The sequence below is a fragment of the Bos javanicus genome, chromosome 23, assembly GCF_032452875.1.
Source record: "Bos javanicus breed banteng chromosome 23, ARS-OSU_banteng_1.0, whole genome shotgun sequence".
Taxonomy (NCBI): Eukaryota; Metazoa; Chordata; class Mammalia; order Artiodactyla; family Bovidae; genus Bos; species Bos javanicus.
The window spans coordinates 12470369-12486135 of record NC_083890.1 but is presented as its reverse complement, the minus strand read 5'-3'; the positions used below and the strand labels follow the sequence as shown (position 1 = coordinate 12486135).

General features: G+C 38.4%; 2 protein-coding genes across 7 annotated transcripts in view; both read left to right on the top strand.

Annotated features, from left to right (window-relative positions):
• The window catches only part of BTBD9 (BTB domain containing 9), a 412965-nt gene that overhangs the window by 45122 nt on the left and 352076 nt on the right, over positions 1-15767 (top strand). For all 6 annotated transcript variants that reach the window (XM_061399067.1, XM_061399064.1, XM_061399065.1 and 3 more), the window contains exons 5-6: positions 5441-5660; positions 11474-11593. In XM_061399067.1, coding sequence (XP_061255051.1) covers positions 5441-5660; positions 11474-11593 — 340 coding nt within the window. The remainder of the gene's footprint in view (positions 1-5440; positions 5661-11473; positions 11594-15767) is intronic.
• Positions 5701-8866, top strand: LOC133236850 (SIN3-HDAC complex-associated factor-like). The gene has a single exon (XM_061399071.1). It carries the CDS (start codon positions 6274-6276, stop codon positions 6937-6939), a length of 666 nt encoding a protein of 221 aa, XP_061255055.1. The 5' UTR covers positions 5701-6273; the 3' UTR covers positions 6940-8866.

The following is a 15767-nucleotide window of genomic DNA, read 5'->3' as shown; positions in this document are numbered from 1 at the left end:
GTTCAGTTTCAAAATGATATACTGCTTATAAATGTTAAATTCTTCATTTTGGAATAATTCAGTGGGAGCTCAAGGAGGAGATTATACAAAGGCTTAGGAATCTTCTAACTTATAAACTTGAAAAATGACTAAGTAGCAGACTCTTTTTCTGACTTTTTCATTATATGAATAGTAAAATTAATAATAGAAATACTGAGCATTTCACTTTCCTCTCAGACCCTAAAATATAGGATAGTTATTTTCTAAGTAAATGTTATTCACACATTCATATTATTTTTTAAAAATCCAGTTTCTTCACTTTGGTGAAAAGAGGTCTAAAAATTCAGATTTGTTCCTGAGCTGATGGTCTAGAAAGACAGTTCTGCTTGTTTTGAAATCGTTGTTGAGATTTGTTTGTTTCTTTGTTCTTCCCTGGGTATAGGTTTGGAGTCTTCGGGGACTTCCCATGAAACATTGAGAGGTTCTATCCTGGGACTAGGGAATTAGTATCTAGGGGCACAAATACTAACTCCTTTTTAGTTCATTAATATTGGTTACTGCATGGTTTAATGCTTACAGTTACATATCAAATTAAAGCAATTTCCACCCACCCCTTAAAAAAAAGAGGATCCAAAGGATTTTTTTTTAACTTACCAGGGGTCTGTCTTTTTGAGAATGTGCTATAGATGTAGTTGTGTACATATATAATGATGAGCATCAGTCTATATATCTGCAGAAAGGAAATTAACTTTCTAATTAATTTTTTTCCTTAGAATATTTAAACTACTTGTGCTCAGACCATTCCTTAAGTTTTGTCCTAGCTGTGGAACTGTTTCTTCCTCGAAAGTTAGTGCTTTTTCTCTTCCGACTGAGTTATACTTTGTGTATCTCAGGTTTTAGGCTTTGGGAAACAGAACAGTAATTTCTTGTTTCTTCACGCTTATAACAGATAGCACATCACAACTTCTGTCCTTAAGATGTTTTTTATTGGCTAAAAGTCGATGTGCTTTCTTGGCCTGCTAATTTATAGTATAGGTTTATGTTTGGGTGTGTGTGTGTTTAAATCTGTGCTGTAGGTACGTGGTACCACACACCTATTCCCATAGTTTTCAATAACTAGACTGAGGGGGCTTGCCACTGTGAAACTATAATTGCTGCTTTTCTTACCTACATTCTTACTCAGAGTGAGCTTCTTGAGGACTGTAATTATATTTTTCCTCCTGTCTTTTCCCAGCACCTAGCACAGTGTCTGAATCTAGACTTTTCCAAATTAATGAATGACTGAATCCATCAGTTGTTTCTAAACTAGAATTTAAAATTTGTCTCATCTATCACATAAAGACAGTAATAACAATGAACCGTTAATATTTTGAAAATTCTTTGACTCTGTTAGTATTGCCTTCCCAATTGTAGTTTTCAGTATCTTCGTCTGTAGACTAGGGGTTCACGAGTCATCTACTGAGGTTCCTCCACAGATGCATTTCATGTCTGATATGCAGTCTTGTCTCCAATAGATGGTGCGCTGCTGGAGGGCTGTGGGACTGAGTCCAGCACAGTGAATAGCACCCAGAAAGCAGCTTAGAAATTTATTTTTCCTTTAAATTAATTGGACTATGATTCCTTTCAGTTCTTGAGTGTTTTCATTCTGTGATCTTTGTAAGTAACTTGCCTAGAGTTAGAGGGAAATCATGCCTGAGCTAGAACCAAAGTGCTCATCTGACTCATGAGGCCAGTACTCGTTGACAGGCTCCTGCCTGGGTTATTTTCTGTTTCTGTTTTGTGGTGTGTTTGAATACAAGTACTGTTAGATGTGGAGACAGGCCTGCAGGAAGTGCAGATAATGAGGAAGGTTAAGGTAAGGAATGATCAGGAAAGTCATCTGTAATGCTTCGCTTGCTGACAGGGAGGGTCCATACATTCTTCCAGGAAGTCAAGTTGGGGAGTAGAGTATGATTTAGGGGACAGAACTGGGTAAAGAGATTGCAGGGGGAAGAGAAGTAAATGTGGATCCAAATGATCCATCAAGGGTTAACAGCCATCTCAGCCTAGATGCAACAGAGAGTTCAATAAAGGATAGTTAAGAACATGAAGCAGTTAAAGAAAAACACACAAGATAATTAACCCAGCACCATTCAGATTTTGGCACTGTGTAGCTAGGGGCTGGTCCTGCTCCATTTCTTCTTAGTTTTTCTTTCTAATAATTGGCTTTTTTTCTGCCTAACTGTGGAACTTTAGAGTTTCATTTTCTTTCCTTAGTATTTGTAAAATGCATCAAAAATCAGAAATGTAAAGGTAACAATTATTGTTGTCTACTGTCTTATTTAATCTCTACCACCCTATTTTTTTGAGAGCTCTTTTATCTACTGATAGACAGATAATAGACAGTAAGAGTATTTGTGGCTTGAATTATTTTATTATGACTTCAACTTTTTTTGGTGATCATTTTCCCTTTTAAATTCATCATTTAACCATGGATTCTGGGGAAAAAAATAATTGGAGTTGTATTTTTAATCCTGTGAGATACTTGGATTATAGTTACCATGAGAGAATTCCCATTTTTGTAAATGTTCCCAATTTTGAAGGGAAAGATACTCACAGGGAATCTATATCAAGAAAGTTAGATAAGTTCTCAAGTCCTCTTGAAATAAACTTCAAAAGAGAACTTAGAATTGTGGTCGAAATTTTATTTCCATTTTAGACATTCAGCTACGGTCACTCAAAACTCTTGTGCCTCATATGTTATTCTTTGCTTGATAAATTTTAGAAGTGAAAAAGCTTATGTTTAGAGAAAATCAAAGGATAGCAGCAGGCTCTACATCTGAAAGCTTGAGTGACCCTTCTTTGTCTTGGTCTTGACTAGTGGTGTCAGAGCTGGAGGATATGCTTCCAGTGGTCAGCCGCAGCAGACTTTGAACATCCACATTCTGTACCCAGCAGTAAGGGAACAAAAGTTTGTTTTTACCAAGTAATGACACATCACTGATAACCTGAAAATCACAAATTTGAAGCCTTTTTTTTGCTTGCTTTATAAAATGCTTTATCTCAAGATTGGAGGCCTCAACTTCTCTCTGTTTGGTTCACTGAGGGACCCCCAGTGCCTCAATGGTACAGAATGGGTCCTTAGTAAATGTTTTTTGACTAATTAAATGCTTATATTTATGTAGTACCTTAGTATATATTTGCAGTATAATTTTTAGCTCTGTGGGTGGGTTGGGTAAAATTACTATTGGTTTTAGATGAGAAAACAGATTCAGAGAGACTAAGAGACCTCATCAAGGATAATAAGTGGTAGAGCCTGAGTCTCAAACTTAGATTTTCTCATTTTAAGTCCAACTTAAAAACAACAACAACAACAAAGTTTTATCAGACTGTTCTTTCTTTTGGGACTTAAGTAACCTTAGAAGGAGGAGCTAGTAAGGGGGGAAAATATGGTCTTCCCATGAGAAACCCTTTATGATGGTAGTAGCAGGGCAGGGGCCCTGGTAACAGACCACCTGTGTTCTAATAACACCTCTGCTCCTTGCTAACTGTATAGCCTTGGGCAACAAAGTCCACCTAACCCTTCTCTGTCTCCACTTCCCCATCTGCGAAATGAATGTAATAGGAGTCCTACACTCAAAGGATTACTATGAGAACTAGGTCAAAGGAATTGATAACATTTGTTAGATAACAAAAAATAAATGTGAACACTATGTGTGATTTCCATGAGCTAATAGAACGTTTTTGTTGTTCAGTCATTAAGTTGTGTCCAACTCTTTGTGACCCCATGGATTGCAGCATACCAGGCTCCTCTGTCCTCCACTAATAGAATTTAGTAAGTTATAAACTGAAACTGTCTCTTGGACAGGGAGATCAAACCAGTCAATACTAAGGGAGCTCAACCCTGAATATTCACTGGAAAGACTGATGCTGAAGCTCCGGTATTTTGGTCATCTGATGCAAACAGATGACTCCTTGGAACAGTCCCTGATGCTGGGAAAGATTGAGGACAGAAGGAGAAGAGGGCATTAGAGGATGAGATGGCTGGATGGCAGCACCGATGCAATGAACATGAACTTGGGCAAACTCATGGTGAGGGACAGGGAGGCCTGGCATGCTGCAGTCCATGGGGTCACAGAGAGTCAGACACAACTGGGCGACTGAACAACAACAAACTGAAACTGAGCACATAAGCCTCTGGTGGTAAGAAGTTGATCATGACTAGGTTTTATTTTCATTTGGTTTGGTTTCTGAGTTGCCTTAGTCTTTTGCAGGTTAACTAAATTTAACCCAAACCCTATTTTTCAGCTGCATTTTTTATCAGCTGGAGCCACTCTCTTTACCTGTCTTCATTTGAAAAAAAAAGTTTTTAAATCTGCATTTTCCTAGAAATCTGCAATGATAAATTGCTCCTTTTCCCTGAGAGCCTAATTATAGCTCATACTTTTACCTAGTCAGATATGTATATTCTGTGAGAATTCATCATTTATTTATACCATCTGTAAACTTGGCCAGTGCTCTTATTATGTGCTTTTTTACACATGTTTTGTAAAAATAATGGCAGTTTTGTAAAAATATTGGCAGATTTTTAGAGTTTAGTCTGTGCTTTGCAAAGCTCTTTTCATTTAATTCTTAAACCAGAACACCTGTGGAATAGATGATGCCCTATTGAGAAACCGAAGTTCAGAGAATGTAACTTCCCCAAAGTGACACATGTGGTTAAAGGTGGCAGCATTATTTAAACCCTGACTTCAAAGCTCAAGATCTTAACATCTATTTTATGTTGCCTATTATGACTCCATGGAGAGAGTGTCAGTATTAGAATGTTAGTACCTGGAAGACAAGTTTCCAGATCTGTGAAGCAAAATTCGCATAGAGAACTTCAGAGTCTTAGGAACAATTGACTCTTAGTTCATCTAGTGTTGGAGAGGGGAAGAGGAGGGTTAGTTATAATCATAATATTAATTTTGATGACAGACTGAATTTTTATTTTTACAAGTGTATCTTCTTTTAAACATATTCTTGTTTTTTAAATAATTGATTCAGCACGTCCTTGTATGACCAACAGCTCTGCTGTATTGGAAATTTTCTCTGTTTTGTCAGAAATTGGACCTATCTGCTTTTATATTTTGTGCTCAGCCCAGGTGGCAGGTATAGGTCATTTCACATGCTATTTTTGTCAAGTAGATATTAAAGCTTCTAATAGAATGAATTCAGCAGAGCTGATTTGTTTGTCCTAGAACATAATTTTTCCTAGTATTTACCACTTTTTCTTAGTCATAACTAGTCCCAGGCACTTAGTGGCTACAGTGGTGTCATTACATTTCAACTGTGATGGTATCTTACACCTCACAGACATTCCATATCTCCTCTCTCTCATTAAATGCATATACTCGAATCATCTAGAATTTTAATCTTTCCCCCCCAAAAAGGAAAATTTGATAAGTAACTGTTAACCTTGCTTTTTCTATTTTTCACTTAGTACCAGAAGAAAACATTGCAACTATGAAGTATGGAGCCCAGGTTGTGAAAGGGGAGCTGAAGTCTGCCTTATTAGATGGTGACACTCAGAATTATGATTTGGATCATGGATTTTCTAGGCACCCAATTGATGATGACTGTCGTTCTGGCATTGAGATTAAGCTAGGTCAGCCGTCCATTATCAATCATATACGGATCCTCCTGTGGGACCGAGATAGCCGGTGAGTCATTAGCATGACTTGGAGAGATACTGACATGTTTGACTGAGATGGCCTAATTTTGTGGTCATCAGCTTTGGTTTTACAAACTGATGTTTTATATCCTTGTCATCATTTTACTGTTTCTCTTGAAGTTTAGTTTTAGGGAAAGAATTAAGTACATTTCTTTAAAACAACATTTTTTGTTTCTTTTCTGCATATGAAAGTAATGAACACGTGTTTATTGTGGAAAACATAGAAAATACAGAAAAGCACAAAGAAAATAAAAATTACTAGCAATCTCACTGCCTATTATTAATCTTTGTACTAGTCTAACTAGCATTTTTTTTATGCATAGTGATATAAACACACATAAGCACAGACAAAACAGAAACCTGTAAAACCACACATAGTTTTATAAAATAAAGATCAGATATACAAAAATTAACTTTGCTTTTTAATAAAAACATTGTGAATATTCTATGCTTTTAAAATGTTACTTAGATCTTTTTAGACAAGGCAGTTGAGGAGGAGGGAGCGATTGAAGGGGGGATTCACTTGGCATGCACTGTGCCCCTCGGGAACGTTATTGCGCGTGGAACGGCTGCTTTTGGAAGGCTGTTGCCCAGAAGAAAAGATGTTTGGTCTTCACAAGCCAAAGATGTACCGAAGTATAGAGGGCTGCTGTATTTGCAGAGCTAAATCCTCCAGTTCTCGATTCACTGACAGTAAACGCTATGAAAAGGATTTCCAGAGCTGTTTTGGGTTACATGAGACTCGTTCAGGAGATATCTGTAATGCCTGTGTCCTGCTTGTGAAAAGATGGAAGAAATTGCCAGCAGGATCAAAAAAAAACTGGAATCATGTGGTAGATGCAAGGGCAGGACCCAGTCTAAAGACTACACTGAAACCAAAGAAAGTGAAAACTCTATCTGGAAACAGGATAAAAAGTAACCAGATCAGTAAACTGCAGAAGGAATTTAAGCGCCACAATTCTGATGCTCACAGTACAACCTCAAGTGCCTCTCCAGCTCAGTCTCCCTGTTACAGTAACCAGTCAGATGATGGCTCAGATACAGAGATGGCTTCTGGCTCCAACAGAACGCCAGTGTTTTCCTTTTTAGATCTCACATACTGGAAAAGACAGAAAATATGCTGTGGCATTATCTATAAAGGCCGCTTTGGGGAAGTCCTCATCGACACACATCTATTCAAGCCTTGCTGCAGCAATAAGAAAGCAGCTGCTGAGAAGCAGGAGGAGCAGGGGCCAGAGCCTCTGCCTGTCTCCACTCAGGAGTGGTGACTAAGCTTTATGTAGAAGGGGAGCAAAAACGATTTAAATTTTGGAAAACAAAGCAACAAAATGACCCTCCTATTTTTAATTTGGATACCTGCTATTCTGCCAAAAGATGGATTTGTAGAATAGTTTCGAATGGGTTATTTTTCCTCCAGTTCCACAAACTCTGAAGCCAGTGAAGCTTACTACGAGATAAAAAAGAAGTGTACATAATATTTAAGATGCTGAGTATTTCATAGGAAAGCTGAATGCTGCTGTAAAGTGCTCTTTAAGTCTTTTTTAAAAATCCCCTTCTAATGAATGAAATTAGGGGAATTTTCAGGGGACAGAGATGGGATTTGTTGTATGATAAACGTATGTAGTTTTAGTCTTTCTATTTTGAGAAGCACTGGTTGGGGCATTTTTTAAGATGGCTGGCTACACTTGTTTTCCTTCATTATAATAAATTTGTCATAACTCAGTAAACATGGACTTGCCCCTAGAGGTGGTGGTTAATAACTGAAATATTAAGGTCTTGCCAAGGTTCTGGTGATTCAAACCTGTACTACTGAATATTAAGCAGGACAGACAGCTCTCTGGTGCAAGTATCTTGAAGGAGTAATTTCTAATATGCAGAGGTAACTTGACTGTATATGTTGCATCCTGTGTCACCTCCCTCCATATTGGTATTTGATACAGATTTTAATTTATATGAAACTTAAAAAGCAGAATCAAAACTTAAAGCAGAATCAAAGTTCCTCTTGGGGAAATGTCAAGTCTTTAGGATAAGCAATCCTACATGAATAGTACCAAAGCATTACCACTTGGTAGAGAACATTCTCTATTAAAAATGTTATATTATCTGAAAAATAACAACGTGCAAGTCTTTGGATGGCACACGAGAAAAACAAAGGTTAATGCTTCTTGGGGCACGTTTCTTAGAGGGCTTGCAAGCGTGTAAATAATTTGTTTATGTTACGTGACTGGTGACTTCACTGAAAATCTGCACAATTCAGTTTTAGCTCTGGATTACTTCAGTTGACCTTTGTGAAGGTTTTATCTGTGTAGAATGGTTGTTTGACTTGTTTTAACCTGTTAGGGTTTTGGGATTTTGGGTTTTTTTTTTTCATTCTATATTAAAGTAAAATTCTACTAAAAGAAAAGAGGTGTGTGTGAATGCTAAGTGGGTTGGTTTTGGTTTGGCTTCTTTTAGTCAGGCTTTCTGAACATTGAGGTGTTAGATGATACATCCTAAATGTGGAGCTCTTCCATTCTGAAACCTTCATTAAAAGCCTTTTACTTGAACCCAAACCAAAGTACTATCTATTGCCTCTTTTCTAAAAGTACAGGAAAAATATATCACCTGTTTTCATAACGAGGAAGCATCGTTTGCCTCCCTGGTAAAACATGACTCAGTACTTATTTTTAAAACTGGATTTTAAAGATTGGATAGTATACATAACAAGAGAGTGAGCCACTTTTTATGGGCACCCTATAGTTTTATAGTTCTTAATCAAAACTTAAAGTTTTCTATTTCTTCCTTTGGGAAAAAACTACAAGCCACCGTATGCACAGACTACACAGTGAGTAGGCTCAGTGCTCCCGCAGACTTTGAGGTGTATTACAAGAACCCCAGCCATTATCATCTTCCTCCTGAGTTATTTTGAAATTTTGTTTTGTACATTTTGGCTGCAGTATTGGTGGTAGAATATACTATAATATGGATCATCTCTACTTCTATATTTATTTATTTATTACTAGACCTCAACCACAGTCTTCTTTCCCCCTTCCACCTCTCTTTGCCTGTAGGATGTACTGTATGTAGTCATGCACTTTGTATTAATATATTAGAAATCTACAAGTCTGTTTTGTACTTTTTATACTGTTGGATACTTATAATCAAAACTTTTACTAGGGTATTGAATAAATTTAGTCTTATTAGAAAATAAAAAAATGTTACTTAAAAAAAATTTTTTTTAGGGACTTCCCTGGTTTTCCAGTGGCTAGGACTCTGAGCTCCCAATGCAGGGGACCTGGGTTCAATCTCTGGTCAGGGAACTAGATCCCACATGTTGCCACTATGAGTTGACATGCCACACTGAAGATCCTACATGCTGCAACAGAGATTGAAGACCCTGTTTGCTGCAGCTAAGATCCAGCGCAGCCAAAATAAATACAAAATTTTATTGAAGTATAGTTTATTTACAATATTGTTTTTAATTTCTGCTGTACAGCACAGTGATTCAGTTTTATATATATATATACACACACACACACACACATTTTTTTATATTCTTTTCCATTATGGTTTATCATAGGATATTGAATATAATTCCCTGTGCTATACAGTAGGTCCTTGTTTATCCATGTAAAATGTTACTTTTAATGATTGTTTGGTATTTTCTACCATTTGGGTTACCACTATTTATTTACTTGGTTGATTACTTTTAGATATTATAAAAACTTTAAAAATCTATTTTATACTATGGATAAAGAAAAAATTGTCTTTTAGTGTGGATAAATATCATTATCAAAACAAAACTGTGAAAAAGATTTGGTGGGGTCCAGCCTAGAAACCCACCAGTTTCAAAAGTTGACCTTTCTTTCTAGCCACTCTGATTTTCACCCACTGTGGTGTCTGGGTTCAGCCATGATGGCAGAAATACCAGAGCAGTAGGGTGACTAAGAACTGAATGGTCTCCCTCATTACTGCTTACCTTTAACCTAGACCCTACATACCTGGATACTGGTGTGCAGTCTCTGAGGCCCTGCTTGTGTTTTTTACGTCTAGGCAAGAAGGGCTTAATAGTAAGGATGATGAAACCCTGCAGATCTTGCTGGTTAATTCATTTTTCTTGTTAGCACCACTGACCACCACACTGGGCTTTCAGGCCATTTGAACCAAGTGTGAGGGAAGCTTTATGAAGGGAGAGCCAGCATTTCCCATGTGTGTGGATGTTGGAGGTTATCTCTTGGTTGTCTGTTCCCTTTATATTAAGAATATATTTCCTGATATGTATCTTATTGGATATAATATGTTTGTTTGGCAAAATGGAACACATTCATGTATTATTTCCATGAGTCTCTGATTAATAATAGTAGTAGGCAGTGTTCTAGAAGTTTTACATATATTCATTCATTTAATTAATGATGAAATTAGTATAAAAATAATAAAAGAAAAAGGCTAGCACATTTGAAAGTAGTTACCATCATTTCCAAGATGTTAAATATTTATAGGCGACTTTGTTTTACTATGTGCGTTACATTCACAGGGGACTTAACTTTACCATGTACCAGTTGTTATCTCACAGAAGTTGTTATCATTCTAAGCAAAGGTGAAAAATTCAGAATCTTAAGCCAAAAAGATTCTGACATGTGTTGTAAAATTATATCCTACATTGCTGATAACCCAGAGAGGTTCAATAAAAGGTTATAACCAGTTTGAGACTGAGCGATAAAATGAATGGGAGTGAGGGGACAGCAGAAAATGAGGGGATGACACAAAATAAGCTGACCTTTTCTGGTCACAACTGTTGGTTGCAGGCTGACATTTATGGTCACCTAAATCTTCTGAGATTGTTCCTGTTGATATTACAGTACAAGTAATAACTGCATCTCAAATTTAAATTTGGCTTATGACAGGGGAATATAGATTTGTTCAGGATGGGACCAGCATGTAATGGTCCAGGGTAGCTGACCAGGGGAGGATGATAGGCTGTTTTCATTACTGGCAGATTATTAGCTGCCAAATTTTAAGTTGTATGGAAAAGAAACACGTAATATCTCTTCACCCATGTCATTTATTGTTCTTCAGGCTGCGTTTGTGTGTGGGAGGGATCAGGAGATAAGCTGGCCTCCGTGAGGAAATATTCAGAGTTGCCTTTCCTCCTGAGAGAGTAGGGCTGAGCACCCAGGCCGATGAAGGCAGAAGGAGAAAGCACCCTTCTCTATTTTCTGTCCTCTCTCTGTCATGGCTTTAATAATCTGCTAATATGGTGTGTGCAGGGCATCCTGGTCCTGTTATGTCTTCTATACCTGATAACATGCCAAGCTCCATGCTAGACCCTGAATATATGCAGATAAATATGGCATGGTACATGTTCTTAAGCAACTTGAGACTTTCCCTGGTGGCTCAGCGATAGAGAATCTGCCTGCGATGCAGGAGACTCAGGTTCAGTCCCTTTGTCAGGAAGATCCTCTGAAGAGGGAAATGGCAACCCACTCCAGTATTCTTGCCTGGGAAATCCTATGGACAGAGGAGCCTGGTGAGCTACAGTCCATGAGTCACAAAAGAGTTGGGCATGACTTAGTGACTAAGCAACATGTTCTTAAGCAGCTTGAGACCTAATAAGGCAGACAGACATGCAAAGAGATAACTTCAATACATATTGTAAATGCTGTATTAGGGGGATCTATACAAATTTCATCATCAGGATTTGGTCATCGTTCAGAAAACCTAATTCATGAGTAGTGTATTTTTTGTACCTTTTAACATTTTATTAAAATACCACTTGTTATTTTAATATTCTTTTTTTTCTGCCTTTTTCCTTTTGATTCATAGGTCTTATTCATACTTCATTGAAGTGTCAATGGATGAACTTGACTGGATCAGAGTGATTGATCATTCGCAGTATTTGTGTCGTTCCTGGCAAAAGTTATATTTTCCAGCCCGTGTCTGCAGGTAGTTCTCATGGCTTATAAATGATATTGACGTTTGTCTAAAGAGATACGAATGTTGAGAAACAGATTTTGTTTTCTGTCTCACAGAAGAAAAGTTTTTCAGGGTATCAGCTACCAAATGCATTCCAACTAAAACACTTAGGGAAACTGGAAAATTAAACATCTTAATATTTATAGTGTACTGTGAAACTGTTTTGTACCATGTTTATGTAGTAGACCTGTAAATGGATAAGAAGGGACACTGAGATGTGGAAATGCTTTTTAAATTCCGTTCTATACCTTGAAAGCAGAGCTATTGTTAGTGGGTGCATTCTTTCCACAAAAGCCAGGAGAGATATTTTTGGAGGCTTCCCTGGCAGTCCTCAGGGCCAGGAGATTTTTGGACACCATTGAGTATGTTCTGAATATCTTTGTTCTTTTTCTAGGTCAGTGAATATCAGTGGGATTTGACAGAGCAGGTGTTTCTAAGTGGGGTTGTGTTTGGGGCAAAGGAAGCTGAGCTGGTGGGGCTCTAGACTCACACCCTTCCTTCAACCAGAGCACCTTAAGTATTATTGTTGTTACATATTTTAGCTCCATGTAAGTTTGTTTTTTAAAAAGTATTGATAAACTATTCTAACGTTTCATATTCTTACTTTAGGTATAAGCCATCTTTAAAGCTTTCTTTCTGAAATTCTGTAAAACCAGGATGAATGATGAATTGAGGAGTTGGGAAAAGCGGTTAAAGACCCCTGAAATTCTGTTGTTGTTTTTTTCTGTTGTGCTTTTCCCCTTGGAAATCGCCCTTCATATATCACCCTAACTCAAGAGATCAAGGGCAGAAAGTGATTGGTTTGTTTGGTTAGGTGTGACAAGAGAAGGGAAGGGATATGGTGGGTATAAGCCAGGGAGCATGTGGAGCACGCCTCCTTACCCCCAACCCTAACTCCCCTCCACACCCTTACTCATGTTCCTGACTGACATCCAGTGTGGCTGAGTTGGGGCAGATGGGGCTGGCCCCACAGCATTTACTGTCTTGGTCAGAAGATACCCTTATACTTATTTAACGCATGATCTAACAGTATCAGGCTGAATTCTTATTCCCACCACAGGAACACCACCTTTCAGCCTCTGTTACTGTAACAAATGTTGCCTACATTTTTTTTTGGGTATGACCAGAGACATTATTGTTACCCAGGAATCCTCTTGTGTGGAAATGAAGAAAATCAATTTCATTTCCCCAAAGAGGAAGTAAAGTGTCTCAGGTCTGGCAGTTGCTCTTTTATCAGAGGGGTTTTGAATGTATTAAAATGAGAAGGACAAGAAATTGAGTGAAGATTCTGTGTCTCAGAACTGCCTAGGGATACTTTGAGAGTGACGGAGGTGCCCCGAAGTGGAGAACGGGATTGAGTCTGCATCAACTCACATTATTATGGTTGTATCAGGTTAAAAAATAAGCAGTGTAACAACCAGAATGTCTGATGTGGTCCAAAGACTGTGTTTGTATTTAATTTGAAACCCTAGAAACATGACTCCCAGGACGAATTGTTGTGCCTGTGATACCAGCTATGACAAAGGCCACGTGCTTTACTCACCTGAAAACTCCTGCCTTGTGGAGGGAGACATGTGCCCTCAGTCATGATCTGCGGCTTTTAGAGAATGTAATTCTCTTGTTCGCTAGTGGACATTATTTATACTCCCTTTTCCTTATTTTGTCTCTTCTGTGTGGCCTTGCCTTTGTTGTTGGTTTTGTGTGCTGTAGAGCCTGGCCGTATTCATGATGCTAATTTTTGTCCTGTTACAGCCAGCTCCCAATGCTGGTAGAGAAAACCTGAGCAAAGGTGGTGTTAGAGATAGTGATAACAAGAAAAGGAGGGAGTCCTGTATGCATTTTAGTGAGAAAAATATTTTAATATTTATAACCACTTTAACTTATCATATATTTTAAAATATTTATTTATTTATTCATTTGGCTGTGCCGAGTCTTGGTTGCGGCATGTGGGATCTTCAGTTGCAGCATGTGGGATCCAAGTCCCTGAGCAGGGATCAAACCTGGGCCCCCTGCATTGGGAATGCAGCGTCTTAGCCAGTGAGCTACCAGGGAAGTCCTCTTATCATATTACTACATTCCGTCATAAGCTCTGCCTTTTGTGATACTTTGGAATTTTGGTAGTATTTTAAAATGAACTTAGTGAGCCCCTATTGATTATCCAAAGATGCCTTGTGCTTGGTGTTTCTTATCTTCACAATCATTTATTGACTACCTAAGCAATGTTCTAAATACACTTCTTGCAGAGACTTTACTGGGCACATATACATTCTTTATTTCTTTAGCAGGTAGGTGTTCAGTTTGCATTATGTTAGTTAATCTGCACATTTGTATGTCACCTTTGTTCTTCAGCGTCCTTTACATGTTTGTCTTATTTCTGATACCAAATTATAAGCTCTTGGGAGTAAGGAGTATGGATTCTAATCTTTTAGTATTCTTGTATGGTATTCAGGCTATGTAGATATGCAGTAGGTACTCTTGTATGCTGTAGGTACTCTGTAAATGCTAGCACGAGTTTAGGGTCAAGGCACTGACCAGGTAACGACAAGAGATTAATTCAGCATTAATATGTATATATTTTCATTGGTGTTTTTTACCCATGTCTTTGTTAAAGTGTATATCTGTGCTGGAAAACTATGGATTGATAAACGCTATGACAGCAGTGTAAGAAAGTGGTCTGCTCTTTCTTTCTGGGCCCTTTTCAGGAATGCATGGTTGGGTTAAGTGGACTGCTCAATGTAGCCAAAAGCTTAGACTAAGCACAGCCCCCCTAGCCCCCAGCTGGAGATGAAGAAAAGTGACCTGTCAGTTCTCGTACAGTTTTCCATATAGTTCAGTTCAGTTCAGTCACTGAGTTGTGTCTGCCTCTTTGTGACCCCATGGACTGCAGCACTCCTCCCTGTCTGTCACCAACCCTCAGAGCTTGCTCAAACTCACGTCCATCGAGTCGGTGATGCCATCCAACCATCTCATCCTCTGTCATCCCCTTCTCCTTCTGCCTTTCAATCTTGCCCAGCATCAGGGTCTTTTCAAATGATTCAGGTCTTTGCATCAGGTGGCCAAAGTATTGGAATTTCAGCTTCAACATCAGTCCTTCCAATGAACACTCAGGACTGGTCTCCTTTAGGATGAACAGGTTGGATCTTCTTGCAGTCCAAGGGACTCTCAAGAGTCTTCTCCAACACCACAGTTCAAAAGCATTAATTCTTTGGCACTCAGCCTTCTTTATAGTCCAACTCTCACATCCATACATGACTACTGGAAAAACCATAGCCTTGACTAGACAGACCTTTATTGGCAAAGTAATGTCTCTGGTTTTTAATATGCTGTCTAGGTTTGTCATAGCTTTTCTTCCTAGGAGCAAGTGTATTTTAATTTCATGGCTGCAGTCACCATCTGCATTGATTTTGGAGCCCCAAAAAAGTCGGTCACTGTTTCCATTGTTTCCCCATATATTTCCCATGAAGTGATGGGGCCAGATGCCATGATCTTAGTTTTCTGAATGTTGAATTTTAAGCCAACTTTTTCACTCTCCTCTTTCATTTTCATCAAGAGGCTCTTTAGTTCCTCTTCACTTTCTGCCATAAGGGTGGTGGTATCATCTGCCTGTCTGAGGTTGTTGATAGTTTTCCCGGCAATCTTGATTCTATCTTGTGCTTCATCCAGCCCAGCATTTTGCATGATGTACTCTGCATATAAGTTAAAAAAGCAGGGTGACAATATACAGCCTTGACGTACTCCTTTACCGATTTGGAACCAGTCCATTGTTCCCTGTCCGGTTCTAACTGTTGCTTCTTGACCTGCATACAGATTTCTCAGGAGGCAGGTAAGGTGGTCTGGTATTCCCATCTCTTTAAGAATTTTCCACAGTTTGTTGTGATCCACACAGTCAAAAGCTTTGGCATAGTCAATAAAGCAGAAGTAGATGTTTTTCTGGAATTCTCTTGCTTTTTCTATGATCCAGCAGATGTTGCCAGTTTGGTGTCTGGCTCCTCTGCCAGCTTGAACATCTGGAAGTTCTCGGTTCACGTACTATCATTACTTTGCTAGCATGTGAGATGAGTGCAATTGTGCGGTAGTTTGAGCATTCTTTGGCTCTGCCGTTCTTTGGGATTGGAATGAAAACTGACCTTTTGCAGTCCTGTGG

Coding starts and splice junctions, on each gene's coding strand:
- LOC133236850 (XM_061399071.1), top strand. CDS start 6,274: ATGTTTGGTCTTCACAAGCCAAAGATGTACCGAAGTATAGAGGGCTGC.